General features: G+C 52.8%; 1 protein-coding gene across 1 annotated transcript in view; it reads right to left on the reverse strand.

Annotated features, from left to right (window-relative positions):
• LOC133274891 (adenylate cyclase type 10-like) overlaps positions 1 to 23,706 on the reverse strand; it is a 28,200-nt gene extending 4,494 nt beyond the window's left edge. Inside the window, exons 1-20 of the mRNA XM_061464486.1 lie at positions 23,564 to 23,706; positions 14,204 to 14,284; positions 13,828 to 14,021; positions 13,416 to 13,520; positions 12,260 to 12,298; positions 11,563 to 11,706; positions 9,935 to 10,140; positions 9,413 to 9,506; positions 9,013 to 9,098; positions 8,264 to 8,452; positions 8,029 to 8,150; positions 7,318 to 7,394; positions 6,841 to 7,030; positions 5,880 to 5,932; positions 4,451 to 4,604; positions 3,568 to 3,760; positions 2,949 to 3,035; positions 2,242 to 2,522; positions 1,457 to 1,593; positions 796 to 921 (exon numbers count right to left, since the gene is read on the reverse strand). Of these exons, the coding sequence (XP_061320470.1) occupies positions 796 to 921; positions 1,457 to 1,593; positions 2,242 to 2,522; positions 2,949 to 3,035; positions 3,568 to 3,760; positions 4,451 to 4,604; positions 5,880 to 5,932; positions 6,841 to 7,030; positions 7,318 to 7,394; positions 8,029 to 8,150; positions 8,264 to 8,452; positions 9,013 to 9,098; positions 9,413 to 9,506; positions 9,935 to 10,140; positions 11,563 to 11,706; positions 12,260 to 12,298; positions 13,416 to 13,520; positions 13,828 to 14,021; positions 14,204 to 14,284; positions 23,564 to 23,706 (2,701 nt within the window). The remainder of the gene's footprint in view (positions 1 to 795; positions 922 to 1,456; positions 1,594 to 2,241; positions 2,523 to 2,948; positions 3,036 to 3,567; positions 3,761 to 4,450; positions 4,605 to 5,879; positions 5,933 to 6,840; positions 7,031 to 7,317; positions 7,395 to 8,028; positions 8,151 to 8,263; positions 8,453 to 9,012; positions 9,099 to 9,412; positions 9,507 to 9,934; positions 10,141 to 11,562; positions 11,707 to 12,259; positions 12,299 to 13,415; positions 13,521 to 13,827; positions 14,022 to 14,203; positions 14,285 to 23,563) is intronic.
• Positions 23,707 to 24,776: the final 1,070 nt, after the last annotated feature.

Raw genomic sequence — 24,776 nt, forward strand, 5'->3', positions numbered from 1 at the left:
TCTGAGTCTCATGCTCTGCCAGGGAGGAGGGGAAGCCAGGAGGAAGCAGAGACAGGACAGCTGACCCAGACTAGCCAAAGAGGTATTCCATACCACAGCACATCATGCCCAGGATGTAAACTGGGGGCAGTTACCAGGAAGGGTTAGATCACTGCTTGGTCGGACTGGGTATCGGTTGGCAGGTGGTGAGCGGTTGTATTCTCTTCCCTTGTTATTTCCCTTATCATTATTATTATTGGTGGTAGCAGTAGTGGTTTGTGTTATAACTTAGTTACTGAACTGTTCTTATCTCAACCCATTGGAGTTACATTCTTTCCATTCTCCTCCCCATCCCTCCGGGAGGGGGGGTGGGGGGGTGGGGGGGAGTGACAGTGTGAGATGCGTGGCTGGGCTTAAACCACCACAACATGCCATGAAACCACTGTTAGCTGGGGAACTCAAAAAGAAAGTAGCAAGATAGAAGCTGTGTTCAAAGGTGAGTCAGAGGCAAGTCAAATTTTTGTCCCAGTAGAAGATTTGCTTCTGTGAGAAAAGGGAGTCATTTTAGTGTTGCATCAACAACTTTTCCTCTTCTACCTGCTGCTGGAAAGCAACCAGCAGGCTCAAGCTGCTCCACACACAGGAAGGAAAAATGGTTGCCCACAATGCCAGGACTGTTGCTGGTTGGAGCAGAGCCACCTTTTCCAAGGACAGCCCCAAAGCTGAGAGGGTGACTCTGCAGCACAGTGATGCCCAGCCTCCCTCCAGCCCCTGCGGCACAGCCAAGAGCCAGCAGAGTGGCTCTCTGCCCCTCACCTTTCAAGTTACTGGGCAGCATGGTGCTGTCCAGGTTCACGCCTGGCCTTACAATGCAGGTCATGGCCGCAGCCCCTGCTCTGGACCTTGAGCTTGCTGTGAGGGATGACTCCAAGACTGCAAAAGCTAGGTGGAGCAAGAGAGAAGGAATGAGGCAATTTGCAAAGTGACCTGCAGCCTGAAAATGTTTCCAAGTTCACCTGAAATAGTCCAAGGCCCCTTCACACCACACAGTACAGGTGCACTGACCTGCGGGTGCTGAACATGCTCTCTAAGCAGAGCAAAATAGTTTTCACTGGAAGTTTCCCGCTCCTGGCCCTCACCTCAAGCTGGAGTTTGTTCTCAGTTAAGCTAGCATTTGGCCAACATAAGTTCTGTGCTCATGAGAACGTCTCACGACCACAACCTACGTGGTCCAGAACCATTTCCCCTGAGGTTTAGCCCCAAGAACTGAGGCCCCTCCAAGCCACAACTTGTGAGCCACTGCTTTGGCTGTCCTGACAACAAGGCACACAGAAGCCCGTGCCTCTGCCAGGCCAAGTTCTGCATGATCTGCTGCAAGATCTTACTCTGCCCCTAATCCATGGGGCAATGAAGGGGCAAGTTTGTGCTGTAGGGAATGCAACACAGCAACTCATTAGTCAGTGGCAAAGGTTCTTACTGTTCAGGTTCTCCCAGCTGTCCTCTGCTTTTTCACCCCACTTCTTGGTGCGGAACAAGAGCATGTCGTTGCAACGAAGGAAGTGCACCAGCTCCTCCAAGTAATACGGGATCCCCAAGCTTCTTTGGACCAGGAACCTGGGCAGGAACAGATCCAGCAGTGATCAGCACAAGAGAAGTAGAATCATAGAATGGGTTGGTTTGGAAAGGACCTTAGGATCATCTAGTTCCAACCCCCTCCCATGGGCAAGGACACCTCACACTAGACCATGTCGCCCAAGGCTCTGTCCAACCCGACCTTGAACCCTCCCAGGGGTGGAGCATTCACCACATCTTTGGACAACATGTTCCAGTGACTCGCCACCCTAAAAGGAAAAACAGTTGAGGTGGGTAGCAAGCCACTCAGGCATAGCTGGGGAGCCAGCATCTTTGTCACAGCTACACCTCACTTCTGAAAGGGAGGTCCTCCTGCTGGCATGTGGTTTTTGGCCCCCCTGAACCTCCAGCCTTTGCTGAAGTCCCTGGGGAAAGACTTGCAGACAGTGCCCAAAGCACAGAGCAGCAAGCCCTGCCTTTCCTCTCCTCAGGAGCTTAGGTGCTCTCTGGCAGCAGGGCAGACCTCTGCCCCAGGGAATCTGCCACACAGCCTGGCCACTTAGACCAAGCCCTTTTCACACCCCAGATATGCTTGGCCTTGGGGGTCTTCCTCCCTTCCTCCTTGTGAAACAGCAAAGGGTTGGCAGCTCCTATGCTTCGTGTCCAGGGAGCTCCCCTGCTCCAACTTACCTCACTAAAGCCCTAGGGATGCTGACCACTCCAAGGTCCTGGCAGAGCTTCTGCACCACAGCTGAAGGTTTCAGCTTCTCTAGTTGAAAGCAGATGATTTTATGGGACATCAGGTTGTTTGCTGTGGCTTTGTGAAAGCTCTCGGTTCTTGCAAAGCCGGGACATAAGCTCATGACCATGAAGACAGAGATGTTCCAGAGCAGAGGTGCCATGATACTCCAGGAGGCGGGGTCAATGAAATGGGCATTGTCGATGACAAATATGGCATTTCTGTCAATGGTCTGGAAAAAAAAGAGTTGTTCTGAGGGGAATCCAGTGGATTCTCAAGTGTCTTACAGGGAAGGAGATTTTGCCTCTGTCTCTTGAGAGGATGCTCTCAAGTCTCACCCCAACCAACTCCGTGCTTGGAAGCTTCCCAATGCCTAATTTCTTTGAGATTTTCAGGTCATGCTTAACATCACCTGCCCTGCAGAAGGAGGGAGCTTGGGCAAGGGAACGCAGAATTCTCTCTCCTCCAGGGAACGCTTTAAGGGAGGAAAGTTACTAGTATGCTTGTCGGGCTATGGAGAGAACATGGGGGGTTTCTCAGGCCCTAGAGGGCAAGGACCAGGTCCTCCCACCCACTCACACTGCTGTGGCGCAGAGCCCAGAGCCAGCAGGGTTGTTTTCCTCCTCTGACCCAGAAGGAGAAAAGGAGAAATGCTCACCTTCTCTAGCACTTTTGCCCAGGTTGAATGCAATTCCTCTTTCCTTTGCATTTCATGCATTTGGCGAACCTTGTCTGAAATGGGAAACTAGACAGAAAAGCAAAGTCAGGGAGAAACATGTCTCCAGGGCTCGCTACACCTACCCACCAAGCAAGATGGCAGAGCAAACCCTCCCTGCTCTGCCTCAGCACCTTCCCTCTCCCCAGCACGGGTGCAAGAGGCCACAGTGGGACTTCAACTAGAGCCTAAAGCAGAGGCTCAGGCAGAGCTGCATCTTGGCGGTGGGCTGAAGAGCTGGTTCTCTGACTGTGGGATCTTGGGCTGGCTGGAGCAGACCACTCACACAGCAATGACCTCAGCACAAGGTCAGACCCAGCCTCATTCCAGTGCTGCTTCCAGAATGCCGAACAAGGCACCAGGCACTGCCAGATGCAGCGCGGGACATTAAGTCACCACATACAGGCAGCCCCCGGGGCCAGGAATGGGAAACATGTGCTGTGACCCCCTGCAATCCCTCCCCCTGAGCTAAGGCACTCCAGCAGCCTTAGAAGACTGCTGAAGAACCAGAAGGGCTCAGGAGAAAGCCTTCTCCAGGGTCAGAGAGGCCTCTCGCTCTCACCTTGACAAGGAAGATGTCATTGAGGAGGCAGTAGTTGCTCTCTTCGATTATCCCGTTGAGATTTGTCCGTAGCACGTGCTCCCTGGCACTGCATGATTCACACTCATGGAGGCCCATCACCCTGGCCATCAGAATACGCATGGCAGAGAAGGACTGCCTCACGTTGACCTCTAGCAGTTCCATGCCAAATACCCTGCCATGCAAAAGCAAAAGGCACTGAGATCCCCAACGGCCCAAGTCTTCTAAGACAAAAGAGCTGGAGTTGCCTTTAGGGGGAACTCTTCAGCCTCCCACTTCAAAGTGGTACCGGGAGTTTCACTCCTTGTAAGAGAAAGGGCACAGAGAGGCAGTTGCTGCCAAGCCACTGGGAGAGCTAGGTCCAGACCCCTTCTGGTTTCTGCAGCGCTGGTCCATGTCTCCCTACCTCCCTACTGCAGAGGGACTTGCAGAGCTAAGAGGTGATCATGGAGCAAGTGGAGTTTGCCTTTGGGCTCCAGACCTTAGCAGTCTGCCTCTCAGCCACAGAGAGGCTTTTCTGGCCCAGTATTCCTTCTGGGAAACAGTCAGGGGGCAAGCAGGGCTTCTGAGACAGGCCACCCTGCTATATGTTGCATCTGGAATCCAATGCAAAGCACCGAGTTTGGGCTTTTTCCTTCTATTTGTGAAGGAGGAAACACCACAGGTCAAGAAGCACCTCCAACACCCCAAAGAGACAGGGGTAGGAGCAGAGCACGCAGGAGATAACTATGGAATGCCTCCATGAGGCTTTTTGAGGAGGCTTCAGTCCAAGGCCAAGGCACACTGGCCAAGGGGCTGGAGCGTTCCATGGCTCTCAGGGATGGAAAGAAGCAGTGTCCCAAAACTACAGGACAAAACCCTGTACCTGCAGCCAGCAGACTGGCCTAACTGGGACAGGTGATTAAGTAATTGGCTCTTCCCAGCGCCCCTTGCGCCCTCAAATGCCAGTATGTGTCTTTGTCCAAAACGGTTAGAGGCTTCCAAGCAGTTGACAAAGAGGTCAATCTCCTTCTTCCGACCTGTGAAGACAAACAAGAAAATGAGCTGCTGGGGCATGCTAGAAAGCAAAGAGCCGTCCCTTTGGCTGGTACCCTCCACCACAGCTTCCCTCCCACTACCACATCTGGCAGCCTACGATACCCCTGCTGCCTTCCAACCCTCTTGTCCCAGCTTTTGCACCTCTGCCTTCCTCAGAGTGGTAGCGGATGCCCTGTCCCACAGAGATTCAGACAGCCCCGTGCAAATCCCCCCTCAGGGATCCAGTACAAGGCTGGAAGGGATGATCTGAGTTGCTTCAGGCAGCTGTGTCCCAAACAGACTTAGAACATCTTCTCCTGGCTGTACGACTGGCCACAGAGCACATCAGTGTTGATACACAACCGTGTTTTAGTTCTTGCTGAAGAGGGCTTGCACAGCATCAAGGCATTTTCTATTTCTCATGCCACCCTGCCAGCAAAAGCAGGCTGGGGGTGCACAAGAAGTTGGGATGGGGCACAGCTGCAACAGCAGACCCCAGCTGGCTTATTTCATTGCATATGATGAGTGCTTCGCAAGAAAAGCTGGGGAAAAGGAGGAGGAAGGGGGCACATTACGAGTTCCTGTGTTTGTCTTCCCAAGTCCTTGATACACATGTTGAAGCTCTGCTTTCCTGGGAATGGCTGGACACCTGCCTGCCACCAGGAGGCAGTGAAAGAATGCCTGATTTTGCCTGTCATGGATGCACAGCAGCTGCTTTACCTATTAAGCTGTCCGTATCCAGTGGGCTCACTTTTACCCTTCCAATTCTCTTCCCCATCCCACTGTGGGGAGTGAGCAGCCGTGTGGGGCTGAGTTCCCTACCGGGGTTAACCCATGACAGGGCCCAAAACATCCAGCAAGACACTGAGTGATTAAAGGCGTCCGTGATGCTTGACTTTTCCATGTTTACAAGCAGATGCTGCCAAGAAAGCACCTCTGAGGAGTACAAGGGGGAGAACCAACCACCAAAACTCCCCATCAGTCTAGCAGAAGGAAATCTCTTTCCTGATCCCAAGGATGTGGGACTGGTTTAGCCCCCAGGGTGTGAGCAGCTTGAAACAAACCTTCCTATCAGGTCTGGAGCCTGCCTGGGATCACCGAGCGCCTCACCCTGCTTCCCACCCCAAAGATATCAACTAAGTAGGCACTGAGAGAGCCAGCACTTCCTCAGGGCCTCTGCAGGCAACATTATCCCCAGCAAAACCTTTTCCGTTCCCAATACATGTTACTGAGGGGAAGAAACTGGGGTTCAGAAGAGCAAGGCATTCTCCACATACCCAGCAAGGAGGCGTTCTCTGGCATCTTCATGGCAAGAGCCATGCCAAATATGCTAGGAGCAGGGGAAAAAGAAAGTACAAGTCAGTTAGCTGGTTAGAAGCCAAGGGACATCAAGAAGCAGCCTGGCATGGAGGGGCTGGATGTGCTCCTCAGGGTACCTGTTTTTCTTTCGAGCAGCATGTTATCCCCTGCATGCTCCCCCCCACCAAAGTTCAAGCTGGCATGCTGAGAGAGCTTTAAGCATTAAGAAACCCAACAGCCACACCAGGACAAGAGAATATATTGAGAGTCCGTCAACAGAGGCCAGACCCAGAGACATGTGAAAGAAGCAAGAGTGAGCTGCTGGTTAGCAGATATCTTTACTGCGTTGGCTAGGAAAAAACGAGAGTCTTGGAAACAAGGACCCAATGGGCTGGGATTCCAAGCACCTGGCACCTCTGGCTTAAGTCTTCCTGTATTTTCAGAGACTAACATTCAAACCATCATCCAAAAAGAAGGTCAAATCCTGGCCCAGAGGAAGAGCCCAGGTTTGAGGAGGAAGACATGATGAAGAATGTCCTGAGGGTCCACCTTTATCCATGGGAACCAGACTGGCCCAAAGCTTCCCACTCAAGAGCAGCTAGGACAAAACCTTCTTGGGTCAGCATTACCAGGGCATGTGGTAGAGCGAGCACAGCACGGAAAGCACAGTTTGAAAGCCATTTGGACAGAGCCTGAAAGCCAGGTTGTGTCTACCAAAACAAAACCTTCCCCATTCCTGTGGTTTCACTCCCACTCTCCCAGCAAGAGGAAACAGCAGGGAAGAGAGGTAAAAAGCCTCCTACACCAGGGCTTCTGACCGTCTCATCCACAGTGAATGGAGAGCGGCTTCTGCTCTCTCTGCAGAACTCCTCTATGCTGGCCAAGCTGGACCCTTGATGCCACCATCCCCTCATCCAGACTTCTCAAGAGGACACTCACCTGTTGGTGGTGATCCCCACATATTGATAGACAGTGACAGGATGTTTGAAGCCTTTCATCTTTCTCTCCGGCAGCTCCTTGAAGTAGCAAGAGGGCAGCCCAGAGCTGGCACAGGTTGTGGTATCACAGGTCACCAGCCCAGAGTAGCTCATCATCATCCGGGCTGCCAAGTTCACCTTCTGGCCAATGACTGCCAGAGAGATGAAGAAAGAGCACACAGTGATGTACCTGTGCCACCAGCTCCACAGTGCCCTTCCAGACCAACGGCTGCCCTACATCCGACACCCGCAGCCCCACAGTGGGTTAAGCAGATCCCAGGGGAACAACCAGCTGTGGAGCCCAGTGTCCCACCCCAGCCCAGGACTGGTGCTGCCTGGGCCATTCCTGGCTGGTTGTTGGACAGGCACTCTCCCCAGCCTGTCTTCCTCTTCCCACCAGCTCACGCCAGTTTCCCACACCGCACACACGTGCTTGTACCTGTGTACTCGTGCCTCAGAGGGTGGCCAATGAGGCCACAGAACGCCATCCCACTGGTAACAGACACAGACACTGTCCTGGCACACAGGGAAACAACACGGCTTCAGAAGCGCTCCAGGTGCAGTCCTGCCCACCCAGCTTCATCTCTTCCCGCATCTCCCCTCAGCACTAGCCTGGGCCACTGGCCATCCTGCCCTGCCAGCCTGGGGTTCGGGGTACAGAGAGCTCAGGGCTGTAAAGGACCCAGGCGGCAAGGACAAGGAACAGGGCTTAGAGCACAGGCAGGAACTTTTGGGCACTTCTCCTGAGACCCCCTTCCCTGAGCTGTGACCTGTGACCAGTGGGAAAAGAGGGAGGGAAGAAGGTGCCACAGTGTCACTGCCTGTGATGACAGCAATGTAAGATCAGGTGTCTAGGCCCCATCACTGTTCACAGGCCAGTCACCCAGAAGGTGCTGCTTCTGGCACCAAGGAGCCTCTCGCCTTCACTAGGGCTCATTCCAGCATGGTGGCTAGCAGGGTGTGCTTGGAGACACTCTGCCTGGCTGCCCAGGGATAAGCCCAGGGGTTGCCTGCCACCTCTCAGGGCACTGTTTCCTTCCTGCCAAGGAAGGGAGGACAGGGGAGGGTAAGCTAGACGCAACACTCTTTCTTCCTCTGCTTTACGCTGGCCCAGGCAGCATGCGCTCCCTCAGCCCCACCAGACACTCACCCTGTTTTTGCAATGATCTTGGAGCACGAGTTGAAGATCTGAAAAGCACTCTGCAAGGCATGAATGCTCTCATGGGCCAGCTTTACTCCAGGGAGTCCGAACACACAAAGGAATGTACAGCCCTGCCAAGGACAGATGCAGCACATCTTGCCACAATGCCTAAGAAGGAACCTTCCCCTCTTGCTCAGTATCCACCCTCTTGGGTTGGGGGGAGATGATTCCACCTCACACTCACTTTGTCAAACAGGAAGACTTTGTTCACTTCACCCTTGTGAGGACAGACGATTTCCTGCATCAGGCTGCTGACTTCACTGAGGACACTGCGGAAAGATACTATGTCCTTTGTATCAAAATTCAGGTGGAGGAAGAGGATGGTGACTGGCCGTAGCTCACAGAGGAAGTCCTGCGGCACTCTGTCTTCAAGCTGGAAGACAAGAGCATGACGGCTTCACAAGCCTGCTCTCCCAGGGGCTGCCCACGCCAGGTACAAAGGGAGAGCTGGTGTCCTGGCAATAGCAGGTACTAGTAGGGGAAGAGAAGATCCTCCTCTCGGTTTAAATGGTCGGCAGGCTGCCCAGCTTGCAGCAGTCAGATACCAAATCAGAACACAAATGACAAAGGCGAGAAGGGCGCTCCGGTAACACCCCATCTTGGGACAGTTACGGACATGAGTGGTGACACTGAGCGATGCTCATGGGGCTTCAGTGGATTCTCCCCTCTATCCTGCCATCACGTCCACAGAACATGAAGAGCCATACCCACAGAAAAGACAAGAGATGCAAATGTCTGCCCCACCACCCATCTCTCTGAGGACAACTCATCCAGTGGTGCAGCACCTGTGCCCCTTGGCCCAATTTGCCCACATTGTCATCTCGGGATGCATTTTCTTTGTTTGGCTTGCTCTCATGGAAACTCCCTCTCTGAATGCACCACTTCTTCTGCCCTGCAAAAAAAGCAGCCCCAGCAGCAACGGCCCAGGCGTACCTTCCTGAGAACAGCTTTTGGGATGTAACTAAGTATGTCTCCCACATCAGTATCAGGGTTCAAGAAAAGAGCAGGCCTGACAGCATCTGCGGAGAGGAAACACACATGGTTGCTGTGGGAAGATGGGACTACGAGCTGTTGGAAAGCAGGGGCTAGCACTGGCAACAGGGGAGAGACTCCTGTGTTTGCTTGTGTTGCCACCTGCAGGTGCTTAGGGCAGAGCTGTCCCCTGGAAGGAGATGGCAGCAGCAGCAACTGCCCCAGCTGATGCACAAGAGGGCCAAAAGCATGACTGCTAACTGAGAGGGGAAGAGGGGAGCGGTAGTTCATCCCTGACCCCTGCAGCAGCCAGGCCCCACGTTTCCAAGCAAAACCAAAACAAGGTGAATCTGGCACTCACATTCGTTTTCCGTGAAGCAGCACTTCTCCTTCTGTGGAAGCTTGTCTAAAACATTTTGGCATTCCGACAGAGACATCTGGTTCATGCCCGTAACCTGAAGGTACACAGAAGGAAAGCACTTGACACTGGCTTCTCCAGGAGTCCCAGGGGACAGATCCTGCCCTCCACTGTCACTGTCCAGAAAAGGGGAGAAGAAGCCTATCTGGCTGGACAGGACAGCAGTGCTTCCTCAGAAACCCTGGAGCTGAGCAGACGTCTTCCAAGCATCCCCCAGCTGTCAACAGCTCCGTGACCCACGGAGGACACTGCTGGTGGGGCCAAAACTCTTCCAGTGCCTCCTGACCCCTCAAACCAAGCAAGCCCAGCCCAGAGTTACTCCTAACATAAAAGGACAAGAGCATCAGCTGCTCTCCCCTTTCAGAGCTACAACTCTCTCCACATTCAGCTCTTCAGCTTTCTGAGGCCTCCCTCCTTCAGGTCCAGGTCCTCAGAATGGCTCTAGATGCTGTCCCATCCACCTACCTTCACAGCTGTTTTGCCCGCAATATGGCTGGTTCTGAGCCTGTGCTTCTCACATAGCTCCCAGCAGGAGGCTGAGAGGACAATTTCACCTGCTTCCGCAAGCTTTTCGGCCTCACAGACATCCTCCAGGGCCTTGCCAATGACACAGAAGTACTGCTGCCTCTCGTCTCCAAACCTCAGGTGGTGCATATTCCCTGCAGAGATCCCTGGGAGAGAGAGAGGGAGAAGCAGAGCTCTACAGCCTCCAGCATTTCAGCTGTTCAGAAGCCAATCTGAACCCCAGTGGGGAGATGGTCATGGAGGGGGAGGGCATCCTCCATCCTTCTCGAGGGGCTACTGACACAGGACCCTTAAATGGGTGTTAAGAAATAGACAAACCAAGTGGACAGTGACACTGTGTTGAGAGTGCTGGCTGTCTTAACCTGCCCCAGAAACCCAGCAAACCAAGCCCCTGATCACCGCCCACCCCCTTTACATGCAGGCGGGTTGTAGCTGTCTGCTCAAGAAAAACTACAGCCTGCAAAACCCTTCTCACAGCCTTAAGCAATGCAGCTCTCCTTTGCTCTTTGTGAAAGGCAGGGGAGAATCCAACACGGAAAAGGATGCAAAGCTGCCTCCACCTGAAAAATGAAGGGATAAGTTCCTCCTGCAGGCATCTGGCCGACAGCAGATGCTCAAAGACCCCAGTATTCAACCTGACACCTGCTCTTCCTTTGAGCTTCACAGAATCATAAAACCATAGAACAGTGAGGGCTGGAAAGGACCTTAAGATCACCTAGATCCAACCCCACTGCCATCTCGCACTAGACCATGTCACCCAAAAGGCCGCCAAATTGGTCAGGCAGGATTTCCCCTTAGTGAAGCCATGCTGGCTGTCACCAAGCACCTTGTTGTTTTTCATGTGCCTTAGCATGCCTTCCAGGAGAATCTGCTCCAAGATTTTGCCAGGCACAGAGGTGAGACTGACTGGTCTGTAGTTCCCTGGGTCATCCATTTTCCCCTTCTTGAAAATGGGGGTTATATTTCCCTTTTTCCAGTCGTCAGGGACTTGACATGACTGCCATGATTTTTCAAATATGATGGACAGTTGCAACTTCATTCACCAGCTCCTTCAGGAACCGCAGACGGACTGCATCAGTTCCCATGGGTTTGTGCACATTCAGGTTCTTAGGATGATCTTGAACCAGATGCCCTCCTACAGTGGGCCGAAGGTCTTCATTCTCACAGTCCCTGCATCTGCCTTCCAGGACTTGGGTGGTGTGCTCAGAGCATTTGCCAGTGACGGCTGAGGCAAAGAAGTCATTAAGAACCTCAGCCTTCTCCAAATCCAGGGTAGCCAGTTCTCCTGATAGCTTCTGGAGAGGGCCCATGTTGCCCTAGTCTGTCTTTTTATTTGCTACATACCTATAGAAGCTCTTCCTGTTATCTTTCAGATCCCTTGCCAGGTTTAATTCTAACTGTGAACGCACACAAACCCAGTGGTCTGGTGTCCAACTACAGGTGGCCCCTTGAATGCTTGCAGGAGATGCTTTCCTTTGGCGCTAGCCCCAGGCGGGGATCCCCGCATTCCCTGCCAGTGTGAAGCACAGGAGAGTGCCACAGATCTGCACCTGGCACAGCACTTGTACCTATCTTAAGTCGGAATTTCTGACCCACGAGCATGTCATGCCTCCGGTACTTCTTCTGGATCTGCCAGCTACAGTGCACCACAAGGCTGATGGTCTTGGCCATCTCACTGGGTCTTGCTCTCCACAGCAGCAGCACAGCATCCCCTGGGGAAAGCAAGGGAACGTCAAGGCTCTGCTGAGACCTGACTCTCCCTGACCTACGCTCCATGGCAGGGACAGCAGAAACCAGATGACGTGCTGAAAAAGATGGACTTGTGGGAGGCCATAGGCCTCTGGAGGACCTCTGGACTCGCTGGGACTCCTCCTCCTCTTGCGGCCTGGCAGCCTGAGCTGTGCTGTCACCAGCCCGTCCCTCCATTCCCCCGTCCCCCCGTCCCTCACCAGCACTCCAATAAATGCCTTCGGCTTCACCTTCTAGTAGGTCTCCTCCTCTCAGTGCTGCCTCTGCCCTCACCCCCAGCACAGAGCCCTGCAAGCTGAGGCAGAGGGAGGGGAGCCACCACCCTTGCCGAAGCCAAACTGCAGGCCCAGGGTGGGAAGAGAAGCCTGGAGAAAGGGCGCTGCAAAGGCGTATGAGAGTGGCCAGGAAGATGGCTCAAGGTGCTGCACAGAGCCTCTGAAGGAGGACAGCAGAGCTGCCACAGCAGTCCCGTGCTGCAGATTAATACCCATGGGCATCATCATCCTAAGTACGTACCAGCAAACTTCAAGATGTCACCTCCAAGAGTCAGCATGTCTGGAGACAGAGGGAAGGAAAGGAAGAGTCATGTGGACACCTTCTTCCATAATCCACAAAGGAAGCCCCCGTGCTCAGAGCGGAGCACCCAGGCGATGGTGCACTATCCGGCACAGCTTAGGAAAAGCACCACCCTGGCCTGCCTCCCAGGCTCCCAGGGGCTGCAGCCCTGGTACCTGCACAGAAGGCACAGAGGCATGGCCTCAAGCTGCCACCTAATTTTCAGAATGGTGGAGGCTGGAAGGAACCTCTGGGGTCCATCTGGTCCAACCCTGCTCTCAAGCGGGGCAGAGCCAGCTGCCCAGGACGCTGGCTAGATGGCTTTGGAAGAGCCAAAAGAGGAAGATTTCTCAAGCTCCCTGGCAATCAGTCAGTCACCTCTCACAGCCAAAAACTGTTTCCCAACTTACAGAGGGAAACTGCTGTGCTTCAGTGCGTGCCCATGGCATGGCCTCTGGTCCTGACAATGAGCACCACTGGAAAGAGCCTAGCTCTGTCTAATCTGCTCCCTCCCTTGAAGTTTTAGACACATTACTGTAAGATCCCCCCTGAAGCCTTCTCTTCCCTAGGCTAAACAGGCCCAGTTCCCCCAGCCTTTCCTTGTAGGAGAGATGCTCTAGACCCTTCATCCTCTTCGAGGCCTCTTCTGCTTTTCTTTACAAATGCTGCCAAAGGGGTGTCCAGAATGTGCTCATAATCAGCTCAGAAGGGTCAAGACATCCCCTGAGAAAATGGGCTTGGAAGGGTCTCTGTCTCTCCCTGTCTTTCCCACACAACGCCAGTGCCAGCATGTCCAGGTCACTTGTGCGCTGGCACTTGCTTGGTGCTCTCAGCCTGCTCTGGGCCCCCAGGCACCATGGAGCTGGGTGTTCCCATCAGAAGCACAGAGGTGGCTGCTGAGAAAGTGGGTGCCTCCTTGGCCACAGTGGGGAGCAGAAAGGACCTGCACTTGTCCTGACTTGCCAGGAGAGCCTGGCCGTTCTCACTGTTCCTCCAGGCCACAGAAAGTCCCAGCCCTTCCAAGGAAGCAGGACTAGGTTGCCCAGGATACCAGCCTCCCCATTCCATGAGCAGCCCTATGGCCTGCCGCCAGGCAGTCCTGCAGCATGGCTCTTACCCTCCAAAACGTCACACAGGTAGTGATTGAGGTCTTCCGCCAACTCATCAGTGCCTCTCTGTGAACCACCCTTCCAGATACAGTGCTCTGTCAAAGAGGTGAAATCTGTAACAGAGACACCCAGAAATCAGGAAATGAATGCCCTGGGGACCAAAGGACCTGGCAGCCAGTTCCACACTGGCCAGCCGGGGTGCCCAGCCCGGCACCTTCCCATGCCCCAACACAGTGTGGGTTGCAGCAGTGCTTAACCACCCATGATAGCCCATCCTTTTTGGGAATCCCAGCAGAAGACCTCAGCATTCATTATGGCCACTCACTATCAGCAGCAGGGGCAGGGCTCCAAAGGGCCTGGTGTGTGCCAGAATGGCTCACGTTCCTCGATGTCACAGTTGCTCCTCCCTGCGCACCCTACCTGAAATATCTGCAAAGAGCAGCACTCCGTGGACTGCCTGAAAGCTGGTCCCGAGGTAGTCGCTAGAAACAAGGCTGGGGAGAAAAGCTGCTGCTTTGTCCAGCTCTGAGCTGCAACGTTTCCTCTCCCAGGAAGAAGACGCCATCTGCACCCTGTGGTGTCCGGGGTACCTCAGGATCATCTGCTGTGCCCAGCTGGGAGAAGAAATATGACCCCAGTGCGCCATGTGAGGTGCCTGCATGTGGGGCAACTGTCCCTCTGCCCACAGGGTGGCCACAGTCACTGGCAGTGGCCTCCTCAGTAGGTCTTTGCTTCCCTGTCAGCTCTCCGCACACATCACAATGAGCTGACAGTGACATTCTCTGCGGGTCATCACCTTTGGAACTGCTGCCCCGTGGCCGAGGCTTCCTCCTTGACACTGGGCCACTGGCTGGAGGTGGCCAGCACCACCCCATTGCTTGGGGACAGCACCCAAGGGAGGCACATGCAGACCTGCTGCAGTGCCTTGCACACACAGCTGTTTGAGAGCACTGCTCCTTCCCGACAGCGGAATAGCTTGTCACCGTTTTCCCAGTAGTCTTGCCCGCTTCTTTTTCCAGTGCTCCCTTGCTGCTGCAGCAAAGGGAAGGGACAGTGCTCTCTGGTCTGGAGACAGGAGGGGGAGAGGGACTGGGAACCCTTGCTGGGCTGTATCTGAAGAGCACCAGGCAGCATGCAGTGGGCCACCCAGAAGTCCAGGACAGACTCCAAAATGGTGGGCATGTTATCTGGCAATGGAAGTAGTTAAGATTTTGTAAAGGGCTATGTGTATGAAAGCTTGGGGATGTTGAGTTTACACTTGCAGGTAGCAAGGAAAAATGTTTCCTTACTGTCCTGGGTCCAGCAGTAGCCGTCATTTTTCTCCTTCTTAGTAGCTGGTGCAGTGCTGTGTTTTTGACTTTAGCCTCGGAACGACGCTGATAACACCGATGTTTTTAGTTGTTGCTAAGTAATGTTTAGTCTGACCAAGGACTTTCTGAGTCTCATGCTCTGCCAGGGAGGAGGGGAAGCCAGGAGGAAGCAGAGACAGGACAGCTGACCCAGGGGAACAGAACAGGGGTGAGCAAGTGGCCCCGTGGTCCTTAGCTGCCGGCTGGGTTGAAACCATGACACATCTCCAGTGCAGACTTCCCTCCTGCCTCTCAAGGGGCTCCATGATGTTGGCTCCACGACACAGGCTCAAAATGCCAAAATTAATATTTATGGGGTAGAAGAAGGTGAATCCCATTGGTTGCAGATGCTGTCCCTACGTTAATATTTTTTTTCCTCCCCATAAAATCTAGTCTTTAGGTGCTGTAGCAGAATGACTCTAAGAGCAGGACCATAGAGTTCTGGAGGACTGTGCAAGCAAGGCAGGGGGTGGCCCCCACAGGTGGCCGGAGATCGGACCTGGGAGGAGAATGTGGAGGAAGCTGTGGGGGGGCTAACCAATACTGTTGTGCCAAGAAGGAGTGGCTGAATACCACTCCTATATATATGTGAACTGCGTCACAAATAAAGCAGAAGCTGCTTATCACCCATATTGGGTTAGCGTGTCTGCTTTTCCTCGCCGCTTACAAATGGCGCCCGAACAGGGACGCAGACTACAGGGCCCTGGTCGCTGGGGACCCGGATTACAGGGCTCCGACTAGCGGGGACCCGGGATACAGGGCCCCGACTAGCGGGGACCCAGATACAGGGCCCCGGTCGACGGGGACCCGGATACAGGGCCCCGACTAGCGGGGACCCGGATACAGGGCCCCGGTTTAACGGGGACCCGGATACACGGCCCCGCTCGACGGGGACCCGGAACGGCGAGTGAGCGGCGCCGGCGGCAGTGGCCGGGAAGCGCGGGCAATGCTGCTGCGGTGGCGTGACGGACCCGGGTGCTCGGACTAACCGAAAGGAATCCGCCGCTGGGGCGAACCAGACACTGCTGCGTCGGGAGGCCGATCCGGAGACCGAGGTTACAGGACGACCCAGAAGAAGATGATCCGGAAAAGGCTGGCCATGAAAATGGACCGAGAGGTAGCCCTGGACTTATTACAGTGCTTTTTATAAGAGCGGGGAACTGAGCCCTGAACTTTTTACAGTGCTTTTTATAAAGCGGGGAATTGAGCCTGAGACTCTAAAGCAGCTAGCAGGTCTAGCGGCTAGGGAAGGCTAAGGGATTTTTTTTGCAGATCCTAATACAATATTTGAGGAGAGTGAGTGGCGAAAGTTTGGTGATGAACTATTTGACTCAGTGCTTAATGATTATAAAAAGGCAAAGAAACTCGGTAAACCACGGAGGGAAGTAATGAACTGTATAAAAAGATACAAGGCAGAAAAGAAAACTGCCGCGGTAGCAACGGAGAAACTAGGAACAGACGTCCCCGGTCGGTTGAAACCGGGGGAAGATTACAACTCGTTCCCCCCCCCCAACTCGCGGGAGCACAGGGTTTCCCCCCACCCCCCACCCCCACCCCCTTCCTTTTCTCCCCTTCCATCAGAAGGTGCCGCGGAGGAGGTGCAACCCCTGCTCCCCCACCACCCCAGTTCCGAAAGTAGGGACTTTGAAAAGGACAGAGAAAGTATATTAGAAGGTATACGTATGATAAATGCCGAGGAATCCGAAAGAAAGAGGGCGGTGCCTCGGCGCCGGATCGATTGCGGCGCCACTTTGAAGCACGCAGTAGAAAATAGGGATCATGCGCGAGCGGGAGATTTAAAGGAACCGCGAGCCTCTCCAACCCACTATGCCCTAGAGTGAAAAAATTTTTAACTCAGTCACGGAGGAGCCAGGTCTGCAGATGGCTACATACCGAACGAGATACATCTGATAAGAAAGACACAGCTGCGAGCAACGGAGACCCCGAGTTCGGCGCAGGATCAGCCCCCGAATCCCCTGAATCCGAGCCAGATTTATATCCTCTGCTTCCAGACCCTGACTCTTCGTCTCCCGGGTGGGTCTGCTCAGACTTACTGGCCCTGGAGACGCTCAGTTGTAACAATGGATAATCAAAGAGGTGAACATTACCGGGGAATTTTCTGCAATGGGCATCTTTGCATATCCTGTGTTTACTACACAGCAGGGGGCTAAAGAGTGGGAAGCTCTTGATCTCAAAATAGTTAAGGAGGCCTGACAAACAGTGACCACGTATGCGTTACAATCCTCTTATACTCAAGCTGTATATGTTATGATTTTTTCTTGCAACTGACAGGGGGAGCCCATACAGTTTCTCTGTGATACTCATGTACTAGAAGTTGGTAAATACAAGTATGCCCAGGTTTCTATCAACCCTTGGAGACCTCTGTAGATACTGCTGGCCACTTCTTCCAGCACAGGCTGGCCACCTGTGTCGGAATGAGTGTGCATTTTGGTCAGTATAAAAGCCCAAGCCTCATACGATGTGGGGGAGGCAGAGCCTCTGCGGGGACGCCCGCTAAGGTTGAGCCTGCCACCTCGCACTGCAGTGATGCTTCTCGGAGCTGGTTTGCTGTTAGTCTCCACAGGGTCCTTGTGCCACGTTCTGTACGTGGGACTGTAGTGGGAGTAATGATGGCTTTTGCAGGGACTTAAAAAGAGGGGGGGAGGGAGAGAGAGTAATGATGCTGCACTTAACCTGTTTAACCCGTCTACTTCTCAAGAACTGAAGAACTGATAACCTGGGGGAGGGGGTATATTGGTGTCCTCCTGCCTACAGGTCCATGGTGACTGCCTGCAAAGTTTGTCAAGCCTTGCCATGAGCTGGACAGACGAATGGATAAACCTGATGCCTCAGCTACAGGAGCTGACCGTGATTACCCCAAGCAGAATGAGATAGAGGAAGAGAAAGAACAAATAACTGCAAAACATCACTTGGGGGCAACTGAAAAGTAACATCCTGAATATGTGTGCTTGTAAAATAGCTATTATTAGAGGTTGTGATTTTGTGTATAAAACCACCTGTATTTACTAGCTAGGTGCTAATAAGAAACTGCACCTTGTACTGTATAGATTTGTCACTTGTAAAAGAGATGTTAGAGTATGGAAATTTGCAGTAGCTGCTAGAAAATGCTAAGGCAAAAGCTAGAAAAATTTTAATACAATGGTAGTGTTATAAAGCAGGTGATGGAACAAATTTAAGAGGGGGGGAGAATTCCACTGGTAAGAAATTTCTTTGGCTAGTCCCTCACTGCCATCAGCATCTTCAACATGCTGCTGCACCCTGTAATAGTTACTCTGCTAATGTAAATGTGTGTGTGCCTTGCTGTAGTAGCAACTTGTTACTGGATGAAGCAGGTGAAACTGTGCATTGACAACAAGGTGCAAGGACTGAGGCTGACCAAATGCCTGCTACCACAATCAAGGGCAAGACTGGGTTGGCTTCTGTGTTTGCCACCAAGAAGAACCTTTAGCTCCGCTGTTGGCTGCAACCCAGCAGGCGTGGAGCGGTGGGCACACATGCCATGCCAGACCTTGATGTGAAGGATCAGAGAGCTATACAGCCTGTTATCAGAGAGCCATACAGCAGAAAAAAGGGGCAGGCCCAGGCAGCCTCTAGTTGGCGTATGTTGGAAATATAATCTAGCCCGGATCCCCTGCTCAAGTAGAGCCACCCAAACCATATATAAAACATAAAGGGGGAAGATGTGGAGACGGTGTTCTCACAGGAGAATGCATAAGTGGTACATAAACTTTGAATAGTCCTGAAAGATACAGCAAGGCCATGGGAGGCCCGAAGAAGCTTAAGCAAGCAAGATAAGAGGCTGGAATTCACCAAGTTAATGAGAACTGTGGACTGTTGGCAAGCTTTCAAGGTTGAGTTCTCACAGCTGTGTTTAAGCAATTATATGTTAGTCACTAAGGGTCTTCAAAACATGTATCCAATCATAATATGCCAAATCACTGTAAGTGCTTCAGCTCAACTAAGCAGACTGGGTTGCTGAGTTGCTAAGCAGACAATTCTACATCGAAGGCAATTCCCGATTTGTTTTAATGTTGACTCTGTAAGACATGCAACACTGCAGAACCTTTTGTTGTTGGAACAGGGACATGGATGTGAAGAGTCTGATGGAATGTCTTGTATGAGTCTCTCTGATTATGTTAATTCGATGCACGCACAGCTGAGAACCCTGGCTCAGCTTACCCAGCAATAGTAAATGAGCAATATCCTAAGAATAACTAGATGGTTGTCTTCACGGGGCATTACAGGTTGAGTCAGACACTGCTGTTTAAAAGTATTGCACTTATGTATCATGATTAGGTTAATCATCGTAGCTATTAGACTTGTTTATAGTTGTGTGATAAAACAGGTGAACAGAATAACCCATAATGCCTTGCTTGCACAAAGAAAAAGGGGGGAATTGTTGCAGAATGACTCTAAGAGCAGGACCATAGAGTTCTGGAGGACTGTGCAAGCAAGGCAGGGGGTGGCCCCCACAGGTGGTCGGAGACCGGACCTGGGAGGACAATGTGGAGGAAGCTGTGGGGGGGCTAACCAATACTGTTGCGCCAAGAAGGAGTGGCTGAATACCACTCCTATATATGTGTGAACTGCGTCACAAATAAGGTAGAAGTTGCTTATCACCCATATTGGGTTGGCCTGTCTGATTCTCCTCGCCGCTTACAAGGTGCCACCAGTTCATTTCCCCAGTTAATTCTTGAATCCTCATGAAAAATAACGTAGTAAAGCTGGGATAACCCCAGGAGTGGAGGAGCAGGCTTGCCTGTGCTACACGTTCCCTGCATTGAGGGTCTGTTCTGCTGCAGGTCTGACGCTGCCAGACACAGGCAGGGGTAGGCAGGATCAAATGCAATCATTAGGCATGTTTCATAGGATTGACCAGGAAGAGTCATTCCTGCGTGAGAGGCCAGGCCGGGACCTTGTTGAGAGCCACAGAGTGGCTGGCACATGCCCTTTGTACCTGGGGGGACGTTACTGGGGTCCATTTGGGGGCGTTTCTCTCTCCAACCACAGCCAACACCAACCAATGCCACTCATCTTCACTGCTGGAACCCCACCAAGGTCGAGCTGGTCCAGTGCCGAAAAAACATCAGGGCTCAGAGCTGTTTAATGCAGAGGGGAGAAGGAGATGAACCCCAAGCAGTGGCTCTTACACAAGAAGTAATCAACTCTGCAGCGATGCCTTGCACTATTTTCTGTTTTGCTCTGTCCCAGAGCACTTAAATCAATCCAGTTTAGTCTCACTGCTTCTCAGGTTAAAAATCCCCCCTAAGACAAAATCTTCCAGCTTTCAGAGGGGGAAAATCTGGGAAATGACCCCTCCAGGATACATTCACACTGACCTAAATGAGGTTAAAGCCGCCTGCTGAAGCAAGAAAGTGCAGGCATATCACGCAGTGCACTGATTGATTACTATTAAGACCACACAGACATGGATATTTTCCTTCCCGCTTCTCCCAGATCACTTTGCCAGGATCCCAGTGGCACCCAACAGCCAGACCACGCACATAAAACCGACAAATGAGACTCTTCATCAGTATGGTGTGCTGGGTTCAGCAGTAGCAGTCATTTTCATCCTTCTTACTAGCTGGTGCAGTGCTGTGTTTTTGACTTTAGTCTGAGAATAATGCGGTAACACACCGGTGTTTTTAGCTGTTGCTAAGACACCTCATGCCATCAAGGCAGAGATGTAACATACAGATGGGCTCGTGATCAAGGGGTGAACTTAACAATGGACACTATTGCCAAGGTTATTCATGAGTGTGAAACGTGCTGCAGTTAAGCAAGCCAAGCGGTTAAAGCCTCTTTGGTATGGAGGACGATGGCTGAAGTACAAATATGGGGAGGCCTGGCAGATTGATTGTATCACACTCCCACCAACCCGCCAAGGCAAGCACCATGTGCTTACCGTGGTGGAAGCAACCACCGGATGGCTGGAGACACACGCCGTGCCCCACGCCACTGCCCGGAACACTATCCTGGGCCTTGAGAAACAGATTTTGTGGTGACACAGCACCCCACAGAGAACTGAGTCAGACAATGGGACTCATTTCTGGAATAACCTTATAGACGCTTGGGCCAAAGAGCATGGCATTGAGTGGGTATATCACATCCCCTACCATGCACCAGCCTCTGGGAAATCGAACGGTACGATGTTAAAAACTACACTGAGAGGAATGGGTGGTGGGACTTTCAAGCATTGGGATACACACTTACCAAAGGCCACCTGGTTGGTCAACACCAGAGGATCTGCCAACAGGGCTGGCCCAGCCCAGTCAGAACTTTCACATACTGTAGAAGGGGATAAAGTTCCTGTGGTGCACATGAAGAATTTGCTGGAGAAGACGGTCTGGGTTATTCCTGCTTCAGGTAAAGGCAGACCCACTCGTGGGACTGCTTTTGCTCAGGGACCCGGATATACTTGGTGGGTGATGGGGGAAGATGGGGAATTCCCGTGTGTACCTCAAGGAGATTCAGTCTGGGGGGAAAACAGCCAATGAACTCAATTATATGCTGTTGCCTGGTATATAACACTTTTATAGCCCATCAGCTGGATGCCCATCCCCACCACTCTGGGCTTTGAAAAGAAGAAATGTGCTGTCATGATCATCAGTGGAGAATAAAGTCATGGGAAAAGCCAGCAGCAGCAGCAGAACTCTCCTCACGTCACCATCAACTGACCCTGACTTCCCTCCGACCATCATCCCAACAAGGAATGAACTTTGACAAAACCAGGTGAGCTCAGGGGAAGCAGGGGGAGGAAGAAGGGAGAGGAAAGAGCGAGCGGCTGTGTGGTTCTGGGTTACAGGCTCAGCTTAAACCACGAAATACGGTTATTACAGTGAAGGATGATGGAACGGGCTAACACTCAAACCGGGATGGAGGAATGCCCTAAACCGAACCTAAGTAATTTCCTTAAAAATCATAAAGAAACAAACTGGGGAAGTTGAAGGGGGAGAGAGCAAGGCGGGGGGGAGGGGGGGGGGGGGGGGAACCCCAAAGGTATGAAAATAGCTTGGGTGCTAAAGGGGATCCTGCTGAGCCACAAGACCCACCCATTCCTTCCTCTGAACATACTTTCTTGGTGTTTTACCGGCTACTGCGAGGTAACAGCTGTCTGGGGAAGCAATATTCACCCTTCATGTGGGAAAAATGGAACTCTATCAATAATCAAGGTAACTGCAGCCTGCAAAATGCACAGGGAAGAGGCAAGGCCAGTCATGCTGTGCTTGAAGCTTCCCTGAAGCTGTTTGTTCAGGTCAGCTCTTCCATCCGCTTTGTCTTTCCCTCAAACCCAGGTTTCAAGCCCCTTCCCCAGTTACCCCCAAAACCACCCCACGCCACCGTCTCCCACTCAAACCTCCCCAAAACCACCCCACGCCACCGTCTCCCACTCAAACCTTCCCCTTCCACTGTTCCACAGGTTCCCAAAACCTTTATTTCACACACAGCCCTTTCCACCCACTTCCACAGCCCCACACACTCTCCTCAGGGAGAGGCACCCTCCCCACACCGCAGCTCTGAACCTCTGCAGCCACCTACAGGGCTGGGAGCAGCATTTTCGTTACGGGAAACCCCTCTCATTTGGAGCTAATGTAGACCTGCAGGCTCCTGGAAATCTGGGAGCAGTGTTTCCCTCAGGAGCCCCCATCACCTCAACCCCTCTCTCGTCCGGGACAGCCTTTCCGTTGTTTCCACCTTCTTTCTGCACCTCAGCCCCGGGGCATCCCCTCAGACCACTCCAGGGGGCGGAAATACCATCTCAGATTCAACTTTTCCATTTTATATCTCGCTCAGGAGGCTTGTTGTCCTGAAGTTACCCTCAAGTTTTGCTGCGGCTGGAAATGAAACCACCTGTAAGTGGCCATAAAGCTGCCAGCGGCATGGACCAGCACCCTTCCGGCAACGAGACTACCCGTCCTTTGGAGAGGCAGCTCTCTCGACGCCCCAGAGCCCAAGGCTGGTATGAGCGTGGCTCTCTTACCAGGATCCCTGCCCAGCTGCAGAGGACTGGATGTGGCTGGGCTGGATATCACACTGGGACTCCCACCCTCAGCCACTGACACGTGCTCCCACTGTACCTGGCAAAGGAAGGTGGCTCTGGTAAGCTCCTCCAGGAGCTGAAACCACAGCCCTGAGCACAGTGAGCACGCAGCTTTTGCTCTTCATGTCACAGAATCATAGTATCCCAGACTGGTTTGGGTTACAAGCGACCTTAAAGCTCATCCAGTCCCAACCCCCTGCCATGGGCAGGGTCACCTTCCACTAGAGCAGGTTGCTCCAAGCCCTGACGAGCCTGGCCTTGAGCACTGCCAGCGATGGGGGAGCCACAGCTTCTCCAGAAGAAAGGACCTCAGCTCATGGCCAGGGGAAAGGCCACATCGCCCAAGGCCTGGCTCAGCCGGTAACTTGTACAGGTGCTGCTGGGGCCAGCCAAGTGCTCGGTTGGAGTCTCATGGCCCTCGCACCCCAGCCCATCCGCAGCGGGGCGGAAAGCCGCAAGTGGCTGGGGCTCCAGGCGAGGTTCAGTGCTCAAGGCGGTGGAGCTGGCCCCTCGCAGCAGTCTAAATGCACCAAACAGCTTGCCTGTGCTCCTGACTGTGAGGATGGAAGGCACGGACCCAGAGGTAGAGTACAAGCTGGATTGCTTATTACAAGGATTACACGACATTTATACGCTTCCAAGCAATTAGCCAAGCACCTCTGTGTCTGCCTTGCGGTTACGTTTACGACATCGGGCAAAAGGTGTACCTGATCTTTCTTATCAACATCCTCTTTCCAGTTCTGACATCCTTGTTCCTTCCCGCAACGCGGAGGTGGAGGCGGCACGCCCGTGCTCTGCAGCTTCTTGTCCCGCCGCCACCAGGCGCAGCCCCTCGGCCGGAGGAAAGCCGCCGCCGCTGCCTCCGCCCGGTTCTCGCGGGAGCGCCATTTTCCTTCCCGTCGCTTCGCCTCGTGACGGACGGGATATGTAGCATTCAGATTTTGGGGCAGGTTTACATCACCTTGATTTTCTGCTGCTTTTTTAATGTTTCTCCACATGTCATGCGCTGCGTCTACCTGAGCCGGGCAGGGCCAGGCAAACACTGGTGATGGCTCTGGGATGGGCAGCGAGTGCTGCTGACAGCAGCCCCAGAGCACCCAGAGCAACAGGAGAAGCCTCGCTCGACCCTGCAGACCTCGCAGCGTGCGCAGCAGGACCCCAGGCACGAGCCAGGCTGGCCTCGCCACACGCGACGTCACAAGGGGGGGTCAGTGCACCCTGTGCCCTGGAACCGGCAGATCCCGCTGCAGCCGCCCTCCGCAGGGTCCTGCTGACCCCAAAGAGAAGGCCCCGGCCCCCAGGACTCTCCCAGCCCTGCAAGAGGCCGCACAGCGGCAGCACTAGCAGTGCTCCACTGACTCTGGAGCGAAGGAGATCAACAAATGCACACGTTCAAGAAGTTCCAAGGAAGGCCGTAGGGCATCTGGGCTGTACCAGTAACACGTGGGTGAGGTGAGACACTTCACTTGGACTGAGGATGGGAAATGTACAGTGTATACACCAGATGGACATGTCAGTGAAGCTGTACCTGTCAGTCTGAGGACCCTTTTTACCATCAGGTGACTACCACTGCCGGTAAAAAGTACTGGAAGTTGCTCATTTCCCTGCCTCCAGGTGTGAACTTCCACCTCATGGCTCTTCTAACTTGTTAAGACTTGGATGATATTGAATGCTTGCAAAGGATTTAATCCAGGGAGCCACTGGATTTGTTTAGATGAGACCACTGGGCTGAAGATAGTATTCATAGTATTAAGTGAAAACTAATACATGCTTTTATATAATAGACTTCTATAATGCAACAGGATTTTAAAAGCTCTTTTAAAATGACTGCACTTGGCTGGAAAATCCTTGCGAAAAGAGGTAGATAATTTTAAAATCAATTTAAACAATAAGTAAAATGGAAAAAAAAACAACAAAAACCCAACAAAAACCAACCAAGCCCAGCAAATACTCCCAAA

Source organism: Pezoporus flaviventris, unplaced genomic scaffold, assembly GCF_033815535.1.
Source record: "Pezoporus flaviventris isolate CSIRO_AGI_PZ_B2104156 unplaced genomic scaffold, CSIRO_AGI_Pfla_v1 ptg000002l, whole genome shotgun sequence".
Lineage (NCBI taxonomy): Eukaryota > Metazoa > Chordata > Aves > Psittaciformes > Psittacidae > Pezoporus > Pezoporus flaviventris.